Source organism: Martes martes, assembly GCF_963455335.1.
Source record: "Martes martes genome assembly, chromosome: 6".
NCBI lineage: Eukaryota > Metazoa > Chordata > Mammalia > Carnivora > Mustelidae > Martes > Martes martes.
Window position 1 is genome coordinate 91953075 of NC_137893.1, and position 20454 is coordinate 91973528.

General features: G+C 40.3%; 1 protein-coding gene across 1 annotated transcript; it reads left to right on the forward strand.

Moving 5' to 3' along the window:
- Positions 1 to 4402: 4402 nt before the first annotated feature.
- On the forward strand, positions 4403 to 19085 carry ENPP4 (ectonucleotide pyrophosphatase/phosphodiesterase 4). The gene is made up of 4 exons (XM_080806510.1): positions 4403 to 4630; positions 12080 to 12938; positions 13572 to 13742; positions 15657 to 19085. The coding sequence occupies exons 2-4, from the start codon at positions 12113 to 12115 to the stop codon at positions 16019 to 16021; spliced, it is 1362 nt and encodes a 453-aa protein (XP_080662636.1). The 5' UTR covers positions 4403 to 4630; positions 12080 to 12112; the 3' UTR covers positions 16022 to 19085.
- The last annotated feature ends 1369 nt before the right edge of the window (positions 19086 to 20454 follow it).

Genomic DNA, 20454 nt, shown 5'->3' on the forward strand with positions numbered 1-20454 from the left:
AACCACCAGAAGAAGAGGAAATGAATGCTGGGTGGGTAAAAGCAACAGAGAGATGTCTTGTCCATTCACCTTTCTGGATTAGAGCTACCTTGAAGGCAGGGACTGAATATTACTCATTTTTGTGTCTTCTAAAAAATCGAGTACATTGCTTTCTACCGAGGAAAGCCTCAAAAGAACTTACACTGTTTCTTGTATCACTTTATGAAATACTTGAAAAAATTCCTTCAGAGTGAGTGAGGAATGTTTAACACTAGTTCATGATGGATAATACAGAATCGCATTTAACAGGAGCATTTAAAAATAGTTTACAATCTTACTTGATTGAGATTATTAAAATGTAATCTTACAGAAAATGGAGTGGGTGGAGAGTTTTAATTAAACTTTCAAAATCACTGAAATACGATGATCCCTCTCTCCCCCACCCCCACCACTGTCCTTTCCAATCCCCTTATATTCAAGATAAACCTGGTATTGTGTTTACATTAACATCTAATATATATTAAAAAGTGAAACTTAAAATACTCTTCTAGTGATCTGAAATTCTACCCACTAGTTTCAGTTTTGTTATTTAACCAGACTGAGCAGTGGATAAGAATTGTTTTTCTTTGGGCAGGGAGTGGCTTTTCCTCTGAAACTTTTTTTCTGTAACTTCTAAGTCTGACCCATCCCTTCCAGCAATGAGTTATGCATCCCAATTAGGAATTTTAAAAAAGAAAGTTACATAAAGAGCTATGTCTTCGATCTAGAGAACAGGATAAAATTTTTAAAATATTATATGCTAATGATGAATCTTGTAGTAAATGGTGGGGGAAAAAGAAAAAACTGCCTCTAACATAGTGCTTCCAAACTTGACATTGGCTATGGGGCAAAGACTCTAACTGAAACTACTTTTTGTGAATTTAACCAAATCAATTCTCTCTGAGGCACAACATTCATTTGTAAATGATGAGTTTAAATTATTGCTTCTAGCTCATTTCAGTCTCTAACACAAAATGGGTTTAAACCTTCTCCATATTTCTAAGATTTATATAAAATTTCTTTTTCAAAAGCTGAGCTGAAAGAACATTATAAATGAATGTTATCATTTTGCCAGCTAAATGAATAATATATATGTCTAAAAATCACTATGGAAAGGAAGAATTTATGATACTGTTGTGTTTTGTTTTATTATCATTAAGGTCCTCCAATGAATCTATAGCATGCTTCCTGGTAGAGTTAATTGTACTGACTCCCCCTCCTTCCTATTGAGAAAAGAAGCACAGTTTAGGAAAGACCTCAGCTCAAGGTCTGGGCCCAATTGATCCCCTGGTAATTCCACATTCTTCGGTGGCTTAGATTTGGGCATATGACCCAATTTTAGTAAAAGTAAGTGAGGGTTGCTGAAGACTTCTGAGACAGAGAAAAGAAACCTAGAAGTTACTTCTGTTGCTCAGTGGAAGTGAAAGATGAATCATATGGTTCCTGTTGCTACTATTATGTTTACCACTAGAGGAACCAGAAGCCAAGTCTGTTAATAGCCCCTTGGAGATTTACAAAGAACCCAGCACATGGCAACATTGTTGAGCTGCTAATTCAACCAGTCTCAAATCCTATCCTATCTCCAGTCTTCCTATTTCACGGGATTATAAATAACCTTATTATTTATGCTCATCTGAAACAAGTTTTCAGTTGTGGTTGAAATGGTAAATATTTGAAGGATAACAGAAGCTTGATGTCAAAAGAGCCTCGTGAGTCATTTTGTCCTCCTGTTCTCAACCATATTATCTATAAGAAGGAAACATGACTGCCTAGGACTCCCTGAGCTGACTCGGCCACGTGGGCAGTGGCCTAGATGAACGGAGCCCTTCTCTCCTATGCCCATCCAGCTGCTCTCTCCACTACACATCTGACCTTTGTGGAAGTCCATTTTGTCTACTCTTTAAGCAATCATGCACCTCATGAATGAACAAGCAGGCTATGTATAATTATGTGCCCCCCAAAGCCAGAAAATTTAAGTTCCATTAAATTGGACATTACATAAATTCTCTCTGAACTCTGACTTCTGCTGACCATTGTTCAGGTCGGGGAATGTATTCTGGTCATAGTGATAATAATCGCTAACACTTAACCATGTTTCAGACATTGCACTGAGTACTTCACTTGCTTTCTCTCATTTATTTGACAATATAACACCAAGAGGCTGGTCCTCTAAGAGGGCTGTTTTTGCATATGAGGAATTGGAGGCTCAACTAGGTAAGAGACACTGGTCCCAGATAGCTGAGGTACTGAGTGGTAGAGTGCATATTAAGACTCAGGTCTGGCAGAGTCTAGGGACGGAATTACATGGCTTCTGCCACTCCTTCCAGCTCTGACAACCCACAGATCTAGGATGCCCAATTCACCAATGCACAGGCCAGCCTTGAGAGTTGCAAGTGGAATTAACTTGTGAAGGTACAAACTAATAATCAACAGTATACTTTTGGCCCAAATTGTCTCTGCAGGTGCTTGCAGACTCTGTAGTCCCAGCTGATATGGGAAACAAAGGCAAAAGAAAAATTATTAAATTTCCTTGCTACATACAGCCCATTGACAAGTCCTTGAAACGGGCAGAGTGACATTCCTCTAGGGATTCAACTGCTTCAATGTTTATACTTTGAGAAGGGCAAAAGGCAATCCTAGCCCGGAACATCCCCCTGCCCCCACCATCCTGTAAGTCTACTTTAACGTATAAATATTCTTTTGGAAACTTCCTTTATCATCCCCTAAGAATATGGCCCACCGATATACATCTGAAGGGTCTCATGACCAAGGTTTTACCAGACAGTAATAAAAGACCTTTTCCCAACAATAGCTAGCCTCCTCAAGATCCCGGAAACCTAAGCCCCTCCCAACCTGAAAGCATATAATAGGCTCAGGAACACACTGCAGTTCTTTCTGCCCATGGGTCCTGGTCCTTTTTGCACCAAAGACGTCTCAAGAATTCTTTCTTGGCTGTTGACTCCTAACCCTAACATCACCAGCCATGCCTATACTTTAAAGCTCACACCCAAGGTTCAGACCTTAGACCTTGATTTTTCTTTCTTTTTTTTTAAGATTTAATTTTTAAGTAATCTCTATACCCAATGTCGGACTCAAACTCACAACTGCAAGATCCAGAGTCACACAGTCCACTGACGGAGCCAGCCAGGTGCCCCATAGAACTTGATTTCTAAGGTCCACTGTTGAAGGTTACTAATCCAGGTACTGGATTTATATCCAGTAAATCCTCAACACCTGAAAATATTAACATAGGACTAATATTCTTAATTCATCTAATTGCATTCTTTTAAGCAACTGCTGGAGCTACACTACTGATTATGAAAGAAAATATCCCCTTGGATTTTGCATTTAAAAAAATTTTTTTTTAAATTTACTTATTTGACAGATCGCAAATAGGCAGAGAGGCAGGCAGAGAGAGAGAGAGGATGAAGCAGGCTCCCTACTGGGCAGAGAGCCCGATGTGGGGCTCGATCCAAGGTCCCTGGGATCATGACCTGAGCTGAAGGCAGAGGCTTTAAACCACTGCGCCACCCAGGCACTCTGGGTTTTGCATTTTAAAGTGAGGGGAGGCAAGAACCAAGAGCACCTTAGAACTTCTGTTAAATTCAATAAACATTTAATAAGTTCCTTTTCGACTCCAGGTTCTGTATTTGCCACCGCAAATACAAAGAGAAAAAAGATACCATCCACTCTTCACCAAGTATGCCTGGGTAACCCAAGCATTAACAAATAAATCGATTTCTGGTAATCTCTTTCTACTAGAAAGTTTAAAGATACATTCTTCTGCTCCATTAAGTTTCCAGTTGAAGGCGGGAGCACAATCCCATATGCATCTGTCCAAAGACATGCCCATTTCTCAGCTGGTTCCCTACTGCAAGGATTTTTTTCTATGTTTCTTGTGACTTTACTTGTAAACTGCCTACTACGGAACTTTGGGTGTAAAGGTGCTCAATTTTCCAGTAAAACAGGTACTTTGGGTACAATCACACCGCATTTATATCAAGTCCCTGGAACTCGCTGAAGCTGCTCTAAATTTGTGCTGGGCCCTGGTGCAGCCAAAGTCGCTTTTCCTGAGGACACCAAAGTCGCCAGGTGCCTATTAACTAGGAGCGAACTGGGCTTGGCAACAGTTAGGTGTCTTTTCCCGGACTCGCTGGGTATCAGGTCTCCTGAAGGGCGTCCGGCCCTAGGATGATAGGAAAGGGGCGGGGTGGAAGATAGGAACCGACCTCCTCGAGGTCCAATGCGACCCCTCCAAAGCCGCTGTCTCCAGGTGGTACCCGACTCTAACCAATCGCAAAGGGGATTACATTTGACGCGGCTCCGCCAGCCAATCCGAGGACGCGTCTCAGCCTCCGCCGCCCGCCGGGGTCCCAGCCGGCTGGCCGCAGGTTCCTCAGTCGCGCGTCGGGCGGCTGCGCACACTCCAGAGCGCCCGCAACAAAGCGGTTCTGGGGGAGGTTGGGGCTGTTACCCGCGGCGGGGGCGCCCGCTATTGCGCAGGCGCCTCGGGAAGATCTCTGCCTCGCGCCGAGATCGGGTCGGCCTCGCCCCCAGGGCTCACGAGAGCCGGGTTCCGCCCGTGCTGAGTTCCGCGCGCCGGCTGCAGCGGGTGAGTGCGAGCCTCGCGCGGCCGGCCTTCCGGAGGGAGATGCCACCCCCTCCTCGTTCGCCTGGGCCTTTGGCACTGGAGGCGGTGAGAAACACCCCCCACCCGGCCCCCGGGGCGTTGGCGGGTCGTCCGCGCAGGGACCCGCAGGCGCCGGGAAAGGGCTGGGCTGGGCGAGGAGGAGGGCGGTGTGGGGGGCGGAAAGAGCAGTTGGCAGGTGGTTTGGGACCGGGCGGGGCAGGAGGGAGGCCGCGCTGTGAGGGGTGGGGAGGGCCGCGGGCTGACCGCGGCGGAGGGGCGAAGGTGGGCGGGGGTGACAGCGAGGGGAGGCGGGCGGCGGGGTGGGCGTTTGCGTCTGAGTATTAGATCAGAGCTCGTGGCAATTACATAATCAAATTTAAAACTAATTTCCTAGAAAACCAAACAGCAAAGATAACATTTAAGTGCTTTTTATAGGCTGGACACCGTGTTAAGCCCTCGACAAACAATGCTTCCTTTTCTCGGTAGAGCAACCGTGTGAGATCATAGCGTCCCATTATACAGATGAGGAAATTCAAGCTCCGAGGACTGAAGAGTTACGTTCCACACTGTACAGTTGGTGACAGGCAGATTCAGGTTTATACTGGGTCTGACTCCAGAGTGGTTTTGCCTGACCACCAGGTGATCTGCTGGACCTGCGCCTGAGAACTTACTCAGTGTTCTAGGCAGTCAGCTGCTCCTTTTAATGTCATGGTTTTCTTTTCTTCCTTTTTTCCCCCCAGAGGTTGTTCCCAGGCTATTTTAAGGAAATTAAGGTCATCTGAAAGCAAAGAGGAAATATTTCATGTATTTTAGATTAGGTACAAAATATAATTTGGGAGAAATTTTGATGAAAATGCAAGAAGTACGCAGGGGTTATTTTACTATGTAGAAAGTAAGATGGTGTAGCTGCTTTCAAGATACTAGAAAATTTTGTGTGCACTTGAAAATGGGAGAATTACTTAGAATCCCAACATTTTTAGGACTGAGAAAGTCTTCTAAAGAGTAGTTTTTTTCCCTTTGGCTAAAGAAAATAATGATCTACAGGAAACCACCGAAATTTCCCATATCCATAGGCAATGCTGTTTTATTTTAAAGCTGTGTAAAAGTTTCATTGTAAGTATTTGTGAAGTCTTTAGATGAGGGCTTTTGTATTATTACAAAGTAGATGGCAAGCTAATGGTGACAAATATCTTTCACCATTTCCTGTAATTGCTGGACTCTCTCAACTTCACTGGGGCTAAGAATGCCAGTGGGAACTGCCTGACATGCATTCCATCCAGGTAAAAAAGGCGTCCCAGAGGAGATAGAGCATGTTTTGACCCCTGAACTGAAGATTACTACCTACTGCTTCTGGTTGCTGTTGGGATAATTGGAGTTATTTTACTATGTAGAAAGTAAGGTGGTATAGCTGTTTTTAAGATACTGGAAAATTTTGTGCGCACTTGAAAATAGGAGAATTATTTAGAATCCCAATATTTTTAGGACTGAGAATAGGATAGTCTGCTTTTTTTTCTTCCCACCACTATTTTTTTTTGTTTGAAAAATTACAGAATTTTTCTCAAAGTTGAGTAATGTAACAATTAGTGATTTTGATTCCTTGAAAACTACTTGAGAACTTTTCGCTAGTATTTTGTTTATCAGTTAACACCTCCTGTTAGAATGAAACAGAATGTGGTAGACATAGATACTTGTGCTGCTAATGAACATGTTCTGGCAGGAAAAGTTTTGGTAATCATTTGGAGTTGTTACTAATCTTGTTAACTTGCCGTTACTAGACTTGTAAACTTGTGGGGGGCATGAATTAGTAAGTGCATAGTAAAGCTACTAAATTGCTTTCTGATTTTGGCCTATCCCTGGACTTCAGCCCTATCATATGTAAAAAGAAGGGGTTGGCCTAAATTTTTTCTAATTATTTTAGGGTTTTACAATAGTAGTATTCTGCCTGTTACAGTACAGACTTTTTCCTTACATAACAGCTTTGTAACTAGCATTGATAAAAAGAAACTAAATTTGACGGCCTGTTCTGTAACGCTATATATAGATATGTGTGTGTGTGTGTATCATGTCACAAACACCAAAGCTAACTCTGGGAGAAGTTAGATCTGCTCACAATTAATTGCCCATTGACTAAATGTGAGCTTAAATTCTGGGATCATTCTGATTTCAGAGTCTATAATCTTTCCGTTCTGTCTGTGCCTTGAAGCCTAGAGATAAGGATCCTAATAGTGTGCCAATGCATTCCTGAACCACAGAATAAATAGCACATATATTTGAACATAATTTTCATTCAAGATTTAGGGAAGAAAGATTTTGATTTATACGTATTTTGAGAGAGGGGGTCAGACACAGGTTTTTATTTTGTTATTGTTTTTGCATTTGGAAGCTGTTATAAAACATTTTCATGTTAAAACACCCAAGTCTATTATGGAATACAAATGTTACATAATTTGGGGCATAAATTGAGACATCAGAGATGTTTCCTGTTTTATGGCAGGGCATTTCAGATGCTTTTAAGATTACAATTTCATTCCCTGTTTTTGTTTTTAATATAATTACTTTACTGAGATATAATTCACACTCTATCCAGTTCACTCACCTAAGTGAACATTAGGGAGTCATAGAACCATCACTACAGTCAATATGAGAACATTTTCATCGCCCCAGAAACAAACCTCATATCATTGGAATTTACCCCCCATTTCTCCCCATCCCTTTGCTCCAGACACTACCAATGTACTTCCATCTCTAATAAATTTGCCTGTCTTAGGCATTTCATCTAAAGAGTTATAGAATAAGAGATCTTTAGTGATTGATTGCCGCCTTTCACTTAGTGTAATGCATCAAGGTTTATCCACTTACAGTGTCTGTTAGCACTTTATTCCTTTTTATTGTCAAATAATACTCCATGCTCTGGGTAGATTACATTTTATTTGTCCATTTTTCATCATCTGATGGGCGTTTGAGTTGTTTCCACTTCTTGGCCCTTATGAAATGCTGCTGTGAACATTTGTGTACAAGTTTTATTTAATGTGAGCATCTGTTTTAATTTCTTTTGGACATATACCTAGTAGTTGAATTTCTAGGTATTATGGTGACTCTGTTTAAACTTTTAAAGAACTGCCAGAATGTTTTCCAGGTGGCTCTCACATTTTACATTCTCACCAGCACTGATATAAATGTTTCAGTTTCTTTATATCCTCGCTAACTCTTGTTATTATCGGCCTTTCTGATTCTTTCCATCCTAGTGGGTCTGACGTATTATTTCATTGTAGTTTTCATTTACATTTCCCTGATGGTGTTGAACATCTTTTTGTGGCCTCATTTGCCACCTTTATATCTTTGGAGAAATGTCTTTTCAGATCCTTTGCTCATTTTTTTAATTGAATTGTTTGACTTTTTAAGTTGTTACATTTTTATACTAATTATAAATCACTCATCAGACGCTTTTCAAATATTTTCTCACATTCTGTGGGTTGTCTTTTCTCTTTCTTCATGGTATCCTTTAAAGCACAAAAGTTTTTAGTCGCGATGAAGTCCAATTTTATTAATTTATTTATTTATTTATTTATTTATTTTTGGTGCTGTACCTAAGAAGGGTTTGCCTAACTCAAGGTCATGAAGATTTACTCCCATATTTTCTTCTAAGAGTTTTATAGTTTTATCTCTAAATTTTGGTCCATGAGCCATTTGTAATTAATTTTGGTGTATGGTGTGAGATGAAGGGTCCAAATTCATTCTCTGGCATGTGGATATCCGGCTGTCCAGGCACCATTTGTTGAATTGGCTTGGCACTCTGCTGTTCTTAGAGATAACTCTGTTGAAAAAGGTTTGGACATATATGATATTCCATTTGTAGTGATTCCTCAAAGGGCTTAGTGTTAGAAACAAGACTTTTTGGTGTATGGCTCTCAAGCACAGGGTTACAAAGAAGTTTTGGTGTTCTAGAACAGAGTTCATTCACCCTTGCCTTTGTTTCAGGATGACAGCCTGATTCAGTACTCTGATGATTTATGCCCCTATTGTGAGTATGACAGATTTGAAAAGTGTAAAGCCCTTGTCCCCTGATACATGGCACATACATACATTTTTGTAGTATAACTTAGTTATATTAGCTATGTATTGAATGATACTAAAAAAATAACCTAAGAGAATGTTTGAACCAGACTTCAATGACAGGAGGTAACTTCAGGGTGTTTGGAAGCACAAACTATTACTGAAGAGCTCTTAGAGGTCACCTATAGGTCACCCAGATGAAGGCCTATTGCCTTTTACATTTCTTTGTGATACATTTGAGGCAGATGGTGATGGTGAAATATGGTAAAAGGAAAGCAAGGTTGGCAATGATTTTCTGTAACTGTTTCACAGTAATGCACATGTGGGCTGGGCCTGGATACTGCAGGGGCTTGACTGCCAGGCCGAAGTGTTTGTATAGGCAGGGGACTCTTGGAACTTTTTTTTTTTAGAGGAGTGTTATGAACAGAGCTACGTGGGGGAAGAATAAGTTGGGAGCAGATATTGGGTAAGAAAGGGGAGGGTGGATAAGGTGGGAAGGTCAGTTAAGAGACAAGAGGAATTAAGGGCTTTTAGAAGTCTGGCCACTGTAGAGATGGAAAGAATGGGGAGCTGTTCAAAATGCAGGTTCCTGGCTTCTACTCTACTCTGACGGAGTCAGAATTTCCTAGGTGTGAAGACTGGGCCGCCACACTTACAACAGGCTCCCCTCGGTGATTTTTCTGTCTGCTGTGCTGCAGGAGATGATTTGCAAATAGAAGCAATGAGGCTGGTGGTGAGGGGCTTCCTCAGGGCAGCTCTGGTGTGAGAGAACGGGAAGCCGTCTTAAAGGCTGGGGGATGAAGGAAAAGAGAAGACTGGAGCTGCAGAGATCGCGTTCAGTATGACCTACCTCAGACTTGCCTTGCCCCCTGAATCGTTTGTGCGGCGGAATTGGTGGGGAAGGTGCACCGGTTCCTGAGGGACCAGGGCAGTACCTAAGACACTTTGTGCGAAGTGCCGGGGGAGTATCTTTAAGGGGCAGAACTGCCGACATGCTGTTTCAGTGGGCTTCTACTGGAGACCAGTACTTGTGTCTGGGAAGGTAGCTGTACCCAGAGAGAAAGCAGGGGGTCTGCTCCCTCCAAGCTCTCCCGGAGACCTGCGTGGCCTCCGCACCAGCTCTCGGGTTGCTGGAGCCCGAGTGTGGCTGAACTCCCACCGACCCACTGAGGCAGGAGGTGAGTTGTGCCTGAACACGAGGTCGGGGCACTGAACACGGAGTGAGAAGTGCCGCTCTCTGTCTCGGTTCTGGAGACTGTGTCTGGACGGTGTATCTCGGTACAGAACAGTCCGGTTACTCTTCTCTTGGGAGAGCTGATTCGGTTTGTCATTCCGTCCTGTTGGGGTTTCACGGATGGCATCGGCAGCAGGTGACGCACGCACCACACTCAGAAGGCAGCTCAAGTCGGGTTAAAGTGGCCCACTCTTCAGACCTAAAGACCCTCACAGACGAGTTTCTGTGCCTTTGGTCTTCCCAATATCAAGTTCCTGGTTCTAAGGCGGTCACAGCTTCAGTCAACAGATGTGTGAATGACCGCACACACACAGATCGTCTAGCTGACATGTTTGAAGGAAAGAAGGTCTCCGCCTTCAAGTAATTGTGGTTTAGTTGGGAGAAAGAACACATGACAAGTGGCTCATGCACTTAATTATCATGTCAGTTAGCTCGCGGCCACTTCTGCCTGGACCTCGAGGTTCACACCCCCCACAGCCATACGTTGGCTCTTCTTCCTCTGGAATAATTCACTCACCTCACTCCCACTACAGCCTCACATCCTTGCAGCTTCCCTCAGAAGCTCTAGTCCAGAAACCTCTCTACTTCATGATCTGTAGCAGTTTGAGCTTAGACGCCGCAATTCAGATTTTAGTCACTCCCTAGTCAGGATTGTCCGCTTCCTTCGCTGTACTTCAGTTTCTCACAGAGTCTCAAGTGCAGGCACGATCAGCTGCCTGTTTTGTTCAGGCCCGTGCCAGGGCCTCTGAATTGCTAGAGAAAAGCAGTCAACGGTGTCACTAGGAATTCATGACACCTGCTGTCAAATTTGACCCCCCATCCCACTGTTACCCTGCACTCTCTCCCCTTCTCCATGTTGGCCATTTCAGACGTTCTGTTTCTCAAACCCGAGAACCTTTTGCCATCCTACTCCCTCTCAGTAATTACCCCTACCTTTTGCAGCACAGAGAATGCAGCTCCCTTCATCTCCAACCCTCAGATCTGTTAGCTTACCTAGCTTTAGGTAGGTAAAGCTTCTCGTCTATTACAGTGGAAGAGATATCCTGTCCAACTGAAGTGGGCCATCCTACTTAAATCAGCTATCCTGTTTTCTGAAGGACCAAAGATGATAGACACTAAAGGCAGGGAGATTTATTATGGGAAAGCTGGGTTTTTTTGTTTGTTCGTTTTGGGTGTGTGTGTGTGTGTGTGTGTGTGTGTGTGTGTGTTTTAATAATCAGTGGATTGTCCGAAAAGAAAAAAGAAAAAAAAAATCAGAGTGAGCTCTGAGCCTGGGGTATTAGGTAGAATAGTTATGTCCTTGATAGTAAAGAGGAAGTTTAAGGAATATGGTGAAGTTCTCAACAGCTGTTGGGTTTTTTTCAGAAGTCACTGTGGCAGCCAAGCCCCTGTGGGCTTTGTTTGTCAACCTCTTGAAGATGCTGGGAATGTATAGATTGAGGTGGGATCTTTTTCTCAGGTAATATTTCTTTCTTACCCTCCTTTTCCATGCCAGTATCTTCAACAGGAGTTGGTGGTAAGTCAGCGTGGTAGAATTTCCACTACCTATTTCTGTGGAGTAAAAAGAACATAGGTTACCAGTCATTAAACTAGAAAAATAATCGCACTCCCTGGAGCCTCTGAAGGCTGGTATTATTTCTGTTTTGTGCAAAAGGATCATTTTTTTTTCTTCATCTGTTATTAAGGTTTTTTTTACGATTTTATTTTTAAGTAATCTCTACACCCAACATGGGCACAAACTTGCACCCTGAGATCAAGAGTTGCTTGCTGCACTGACAGAGCCAGTCAGGCGCCCCCGTTCTTATTACATCTTTTATTTCTGCTACTACAGAAAAGCAAGGCAACCAAACAGAGTATTTCTGTGGAGTATAAGAGTGGTCCATAACCCCTTCATTAAGAATGGGGCAGGACATGTATAAATAGGAAATTGGGCAGGTAAAGGCAATTTTTGTTTTTTCCAATTTTGGCTTTCTTCAGTTATCTTTCAGTAAGTGACATTATCTTTCAGTAAATGACGTTACCTAATTTTAAGATGATACAAAGCTGGTATACAAAAAGTTGATAAATTTTTGCTTCTCTTCTCCTGATGGCTAAACTTCTGAACAACAGCACTACCACTTATGAACTGTGTTTTTATGTTTTAGGAACCCTGATTGCTCTCCTTCAACACATTCATTATGAAGTTATTATTAATACTTTTATTTTCTGGACTTATAACTGGTTGTAGAGGTAACTCTTCCCGTAGCCTGCCATCCAAGCTGCTGCTGGTGTCCTTTGATGGTTTCAGAGCTGACTATCTACAGAACTATGAATTTCCTCATCTCCAGAATTTTATCAAAGAAGGAGTCCTGGTAGAGCATGTTAAAAATGTTTTTATCACAAAAACATTTCCAAACCACTACAGCATTGTGACGGGCTTGTATGAAGAAAGTCATGGCATCGTGGCTAATTCTATGTATGATGTAATCACAAAGAAACATTTTTCTGACTTTGATGACAAGGATCCTTTTTGGTGGAATGAGGCAGTACCTATTTGGGTGACCAATCAGCTTCAGGAAAACAGATCAAGCGCCGCCGCTATGTGGCCTGGTACTGATGTATCCATTCACAATACCACACCTTCCTATTTTATGAATTATAGCTCTTCAGTGTCATTTGAGGAGAGACTAAATAATATTACCATGTGGCTGATGAATTCGAACCCACCAGTTACCTTTGCAACACTCTACTGGGAAGAACCAGATGCAAGTGGCCACAAATATGGACCTGAAGATAAAGAAAACATGTACAGAGTGTTGAAGGAAGTAGATGACCTTATTGGTGAGCTAGTCCACAAACTCAAAGTGCTAGGATTGTGGGAAAATCTCAATGTGATCATTACCAGTGATCATGGGATGACCCAGTGCTCTAAGGACAAACTGATAAACTTGGATCTCTGTATTGATCGCTCAAGCTACACTCTTGTAGATCTGACTCCAGTTGCTGCTGTCCTTCCCAAAATAAGTAAGTAACCTTGTAGCTGAGGGATATTTGAAGGGAGCAATTGAATTAAGAGAGATGGTTTTGCAAAAGAATACAGCTCTGGCTTTTTGTAGTGCAGTACCATATATTCCTACTCGGAGTGGGATTATATGTTTACCCCCTTAATTAACAAGTCTTTAAGCAGTTAGCCTAAGGCTCATTTTTGAAGAGATTACTTCCTTGCTTTTGATATATTCCTTAACTATTCACACTAATCGAAAAAGGAAATTTTTATTCTTAAAAAAATCTTGGATTTTTGTGTGAGATGTATTGTTTATCTATTGATCTTAGAATTAATAATTAGCAGCAATACATAATTTATATTTATGTAGGAAGCTGTACATGAAAATGTCCCCTTTTGTATAAAAGTCCACCAGAGAGAATCACAAAATGAAAAAAGAGATACATGAATGCTTGGAAAGCTAGGGGTATGTGTGTGTGTGTGTGTGTGTGTCCAACAATATCACGTAATTGTTGCTGTTTTTTTAAGAATTAAAAGTGATTTAATTGATGACATTGTTCAGGATTTATTTCCAGTTACTCTAGTTAGAAGTATTTTTTTTCCTTATCAGGCAATCATGACTTTCTTCCTTTACTGCTTCCTTTTTCTTCCAGATACAACAGAGGTTTATAACAAACTGAAAGTCTGTAACCCTCACATGAATGTTTATCTCAAAGAAGACATTCCTGCCAGATTTCATTACCAACATAATAATCGAATTCAGCCCATTATTTTGGTTGCTGATGAAGGCTGGACAATTGTGTTAAATAAATCATTACAAAAATGTAAGTATTTAGGGTATTTCTGTTGTATTCTGGGGATAAATCACACATTGTGACATTGTTCTGTTAACAGCGTACTTTGATTTAGAGATACTAACACTGTGTAATCAGTTCACTTTTTGATTGGATAATTCTCAGGTTTTCATTCAAAAGCAATTTATAACCACAGTTTTACCCTTCGATGAGGAAGGTAGGTGACATTAAGGACAAAGGTGTAGTTTACTGTCTTACCCATGCCGCAGTTACTGTCAGTAACTTTTCAAGGTTGGTTCTCTTGATTTGTAGAGAATGAGAAAGAAGTAAAGAAACAAAGTAAAAGGGGAGAGATTTGATAGTTCAAATGCCTTTTTTAATTTTGTGTGTGTGTTAGAAAACATTGTCCTTGTAACCCGAAGTCTTGCCCCAGTGACGAAATCATTTACCTGAGTGCTATAGCTGTTTGGAACACTGGGCAAAAACCAAAAGGTAAACAGACCGAAATCTACCCAGTAAAAAAACAGGTGTATCAAAACCTCTCCTAAAGCTTGAGGAGATACAGAGGGGAGAGTTACAGGTCTTCCCTGCACTGAACTTTATTGATCCATATGTTAAATTCAGTTTGAGTACTTTAAAAAACAAAACAAAACTGGTTTTGTAGTCTGTAACAGGAGTCAGAGTACTTTTTCTTCCAAAAGGCCAGATAGTGAATATGTTAGGCTTTATAGGCCCGCTGGTTTCTCACTCACTCAATTCTGCCTTTGTAGTGGAAAAGCAGCAGTGGACATTATGTAAACTAACGGATGCAGTGTGTTGAAATGAAACTTTGTTTACAAAAACAGGTAGAGGGCTGAATTCGGTCAGGGCCTGTAGTGTGCAGATCCCTGATCTATAGCAAATCAGAAGCTTCTTTATGTGTTATTTATGCTTATTTTACTGACTGTTGAAAACTGAGAAAAGACAAAAAATTTAGAAAAGAGAGAAAAATCTATCAATACAGAAGTGCAGTTTCCCCTTTCCAAACTTTTTTCTATCCCATATACATGTATGTTTTTACATTATTAAAGTCCTAAAGTCTATATATAATGTGTTATATTCTGTTATTATGTTGATCCCATTCATTATTTCTATTATGAAATATTTCAGACATGAAATTAAGGGATGCTGTAACACAAACTAATAGACTCACCACCCAGTCACTTGTACTTCGTATGAAAGCTGGAGCTTATCAGTGCAACAGGTGTATAGTAAAAGGGAATATTTGCCAAAACAAAGCTAAAAACTGAGGATTTGGTATTGGGGTTCTGTCCAGGACTGTCACGTGTTTCTGTGAGTTTGACTTGGCGTTAGAGGTTGGTGAACTGGTTAGACTTCACATTGACTGCAGGAACCCCTTCTGTAACATTCTCACTGAGCCCTCCAGAGCTTGAAGCATTTGTTCACTGTCAGTAAACCAGGAGTATATTATGTAATCCTGTTTCTTATCACAGGAGCAGTTGATGTAGGTAAGGCTGCAGATGCACTTCTTCCCCATTCACTGGTTTTACTCACTTCTGCTTTCCCAGTTATTCAGGACCCTCAGCCCAGCCACTCTCTTCTAGGCACTAGTGCTCTCTGCACGCACACAGTGCTGGAAATTGACGGGTGAGAAGAGTGGGGCTGGCACTGAACGACAGGTGCATCAGGTGGAGAAATAGTTTTAAAGCCTCGGGTCATGACCGCTTGGGAAAAGAGTGTACGTGTGAAATAGGGGACACATGGCTGAGCTGGAAAAAACCAGAAAATTTTCTTTCTAGCCCCTGTCAGGTCCAGCTAATCAATTTTAATGGATGGGAATTACATTGGCAAGAATGAGTATATTTGCACTAGAAGCAAGTTGTTTTATAATAGAAAGATCAGTCTTTCTTTTAGGAACTAACCTAATCTTGTTCTTTTTTTCAGTAGGTGACCATGGTTATGACAATTCTTTGTCAAGTATGCATCCATTTCTAGCTGCCCACGGTCCAGCGTTTCACAAAGGCTACAAACACAGCACAATTAACAGTGTGGATATTTATCCAATGATGTGCCACATCCTGGGATTAAAACCACAGCCCAATAATGGAACCTTTGGTCATACTAAGTGTTTGTTAGTTGACCAGTGGTGCATTAATCTCCCGGAAGCCATTGGAATTGTGATTGGTGCGCTCTTGGTCTTAACCACGCTAACATGCCTGATTATAATCATGCAGAATAGACTGTCTGTACCCCGTCCGTTTTCCCGACTTCAGCTGCAAGAGGACGATGACGATCCTTTAATTGATTAGCATGTGCTGGAGTTCATAGAGTGTCTTAGATCAGTCCTGATACTGAGGACACACTCAAGAATGGTGTTCTAACGATGAAAAATACACCTTGAGACCAAGCATGCTAGAATTATTTTGTTTTTCCTTGTGCTTTGTTTTGCTGCATCAGCTAATACATAAAACCCTGACCATAGCAAAAATTACTAGTAAATCAGTAGTTAACACCAACTATTTCTCCAACTAGAAACTTTTTGTAAGAAAAATAATGCCTCTGCCTTTTTTTTTTGCAATGAAGATTTGACACATTTTTAAATAAAAATATATCAAAATTTAGTAGGCATGCTTTTCTAATAAATTTTTATATTTGTAACTGAAATAACAGAAATCTTTATGCAATTAGTGGATTTTGTGTATCAGGAAGGAAAAGTTTTCTATATTTTTATATTTAATAACTTTAATAGAGTTTGTATCCCAGGTAAACCTATGACATTGGAAGACTTCTGTGAAGGTTAATAAAATTGGTTAAGCAGGCAGAACAGATCTAGCATATGAAGAAATTATTTTAAGAAAAGCTATTATAAGAAAAACAACAAAGACCATGTGATACAAAGCTTGAGTCTTCACCATTGTCTTTGTTAAGATTCCTAAGCTGTTGAAGCCAGGAAAGATATCTCTCGAAGACTGTTGCTAATAAGAAATTAAGAAAATGGAAAGAATTACTTTTCTCTGTCTGTGCTTAATGCTGTTGTATAAGTTATTTGTGTGTGTATAAGTGTGTTTGCATGTATGAATGTGTAGACTTCCTGTGACTGACCGAAGCAGTCAGAGCAGCTGGTCTGTGGGCTGACTTCCACATTCCCACGGAATGTGGCTTTCAGCAAAGGGTATATTTGCACTTCATATTTGTTTACTTTCTTATGACTCACAAGCTAAAGTCATAACTTAAGAAAGTTCCTTAGTTTTTGCCACCATGTTTTACTTTCTCATGTTGTTTATTGTAGCCAGAGGTATCCAAGCGCTGTAAAAAAAAATGTATGACCTGAATACAAATCTGGCTTCAGTTGGGTCAGAATGAGGAAGAGAGATTTTGATATCTATCTTTGGGGCATTTATGCCTTACTTTTTAGGCAATAGAGTAAATTTAAAATGAATTTGGTATCTTGGATCTTTCCCACTGTTCCTATGTGAAGTGGCAGAGTAAACAAATGCTAAGCACTGTTGACATCGGTAGCCTGAGTGCTGCCCCTCTGTTTCTCCAGTGTTTGGTTCACAGAAGTAATTACTCTGCTCTGATTTTTTTTTTAACATGTATGTCCAGAGCTGAGGATTTGTTGTAAAGAACTGCCATCCTACCTTTGCTGGGTGATACTTTCTAATAATCAGAAGTAATATTCAGAAACTGAGTTGGGCAGACAAGATTATCTCTGTTAAAGGAAAAATGGGGTTTAAGAACCACCCATCAGGACTTGAGGCAAACAATTGATAGTGTGATACTTACAGTTTTGACAGTATAAAATAAGCTAGGTAACTGTTTTACAGATAGAAATATTATCTACGATCAATATGCCACCCAGCTAAGTGGTGATCATCTGTGATGGTAAAGAACAGTGGTGCCAGGCATTGGACATACAATTCATCCCATTTGGTCACCACTCACTTTGCGACCTGAGGATTTGGTACCTATTGTTTCTGGAGTTCTTGAGAAGCATTTCTACAGCCTGCATAAATAGTTCATGCTATTTGGTCATAAGTTGACTGTATTAAGCATAGCACAGTAAATAAATAAAACCAATAGGGTTAATTTTGCTTTTTGACAAATTTTATTTTGTCTTTTTCTCACATAAGATTTATCCTAGAAGTTAATAGTCTTTCTGAACAAAATAATAGAAAAATTTGTTTGTTTCAATTTCCATTAAAAATAAAAACAAAGGACAGTCCCAATTAACACAGTGGACACTTTTTTGAAGTATCTGAACTAGTAGCAGGACATTTTATCCTCGTCCAGTAGAGCTCAGTCCTTGTGGTGCTGTTTCAGTGCTTGCCTTAGTTTGAGTGGTGGTTATAAATTTCAGAAATCCATAACAAGCATTGAGCCTGTGAGTGGATTTGGGGTGGAAATCCATCCATATGGATTGGAAAAGGATGGGATGTCCTGTCCATGTCTTAATCCTTTGAATAAGAGATTTACCTTTTTGTCTTGTCTTTCATTCCATTCTCAAAATACTAACTTTAATTAAAATTGTAAAATTTTTCTGTATATATGCTGATGGGACAAAACAGTATTTATTTAATCCAAAGAGATGTTTATATGTTATTATTTTGAACTTTGTTATTTCATTTGTATCTTTAAAAAATTATCACTGTTAAAGCCAGTGACTCCCCTAGTACACTGAGAAAATCCTTCAGTGAAGCCAGCCTTTACTTTAAGGCTTTGGTGTATATTTTGTTAAGTAATTATCCTGACATGTTTTCTGGGTGATGGAAAGTATTTGGCTCCAGGAAACATTTACCTGTTTATGACAACAATAGTCAAAGGTAATAGGAAAACTTATTGAGTGGTTTTGTTAATTCAGTAGGTGAATTCAGAGTAAGTGCATTTACTTATAAAGGACAGTTCTGCTGTTATTAATGGGCAAGTTCTTCTGGTAAACAACAATAGACTTCTAATATAAGTTTTTTCAATGCTGTGTACTATAGGCTTTGTGATACTGTTTCATTAAGCTTCATACAAGAATTTAAAGATAAAATCTTGATGCATTAAAAATTACAGATGCCTTTGCACTGTTCTTGGGTGTCTCCCTCTCTTGTCCGTATCTGGTAAGCTTTAAGGATGATGGCATTTAATTCCTTTTATTTGGAGGGTTTTACTTCATTATGAATACGTGTAAATTAAGGATAAAGATAGAAAGTATGTATTGTCACTTAAAATACTGTGTAAATAAAATGACATGAGTGTGCTTTTAAAGAAATCTGTATGTAGTGCCTTAAGCTGAAGTAAAATATATTTTGACTAGATTGTCTGAATTCATAGTTAATGATTTTGCTTATGATTAAAACATTTTATGTGAATAAAATCTACCACTTTTACTGTAATTATTAAATATAGAAGGCAGTATTATTGATTTTTTTGTCACCCTGCAAAATATATTTACTGTAACAAATGTTGACATGACCCAATAATACAGCAAAAATCCATGTAGGCATTCATTACAAATTTAAAAAAATCAGTATCAAGTATAAAACATTAACAAAATTTTAAGACAGTGGATAAATATGCAACTTAGCATGAGAATATCATTGCAAAGAAAGCCAAGCTAAATTTTGCAGAGCTTCCATAACTATACTTTATTGGTGTACAGTAGAAGGGAAGAAGTTTGAAAAAGCAGGTTACAAAACTAGAGGTAAGGGAGGATTATAGCATTTAAACTGTGTTTTGTAAATAGCCATACTAATTGAGTACAGGTTCAAGAAAGTAGAGCAGTGTGATAAATGCATTTCCCATGCTCATACTCAGAGAACACTGCTAGGAACTGTGGGAGAAAACAAAAGGAAAAGTTACTTTCTTTACTCCGAAGTGAGCTCTGCAACATCTCAGAAGTGGTAAAACATAACAACAAATGGTGTCTACTCATGGTTTGACTCTTGCTGCTGAGATCCTTGTACACAGAGCCACAGGGCCACAGGGCCCTTTTCCAGGCCACGTGCTTCTCAAGTTTCCCCAACCTCCCCCTTCCTTGCTGCCTGTACTTGGGTGTCATTGCAGTCCTCCCTTCCCCCAACACACACACACACACACACACACACACACACACACACACACACACACAGCTTCAGAGAACATGTGAGAATCCAAAGAAGCGTGTTGGGTCCTGTTGAGTTAGGTTTCAGAGGACTGGTTTGCTTTTTGGCACAAACCCTTTGGATCTTCATTTTTCATTAACATTTTCTTCTTTACTTGAATGGTTTAGTTAACATTTTTCCAGAAAAATAGATATTAAGGCCAAAAATCCCCCGCAAACATGGTCATAATATGTATGTATATGTATATAGTTCTGTGTCCTAATGGATGTGTGTGTGCACCTGGTGGTTGGTGCTGAAACCACTCGGTCCTGTGACTCGTGTCTCCTGGCCACATGATCTAGCAAAGGCAGAGTCCTACCCAAAATTCAAGAGAACCTGCCAGGCAGACCTTCTGTTTTCCCATTTATCTTCTACCTCCTTTACTGCAGAAACCTGATTTCCACCATCAGTAAACTATCTAGTGAGCTCCTCCGCTGCCCACGCTGGAAGGATGGTTTACAGTTGTGTCCGGCTCAGACTGCCCTCCTGTGGTGAAGATCTGAATTGTCAGGCATGCAATCAGCATGCTCATCTGCCTTGCTTACTTCACTTTCATAGGCTGGGGTGGTGGAAAGGATCAATAGAAATTAACCCCAAAGCAAATTCAGACAACC

Excerpts from the sequence above, each read along its gene's own strand:
- ENPP4 (XM_080806510.1), top strand. The coding sequence starts at position 12,113 with ATGAAGTTATTATTAATACTTTTATTTTCTGGACTTATAACTGGTTGT. Across the intron at positions 12,939-13,571 it reads TGCTGTCCTTCCCAAAATAA|ATACAACAGAGGTTTATAAC; the intron begins GTAAGTAACCTT and ends TTTTTCTTCCAG. Across the intron at positions 13,743-15,656 it reads AAATAAATCATTACAAAAAT|TAGGTGACCATGGTTATGAC; the intron begins GTAAGTATTTAG and ends TCTTTTTTTCAG.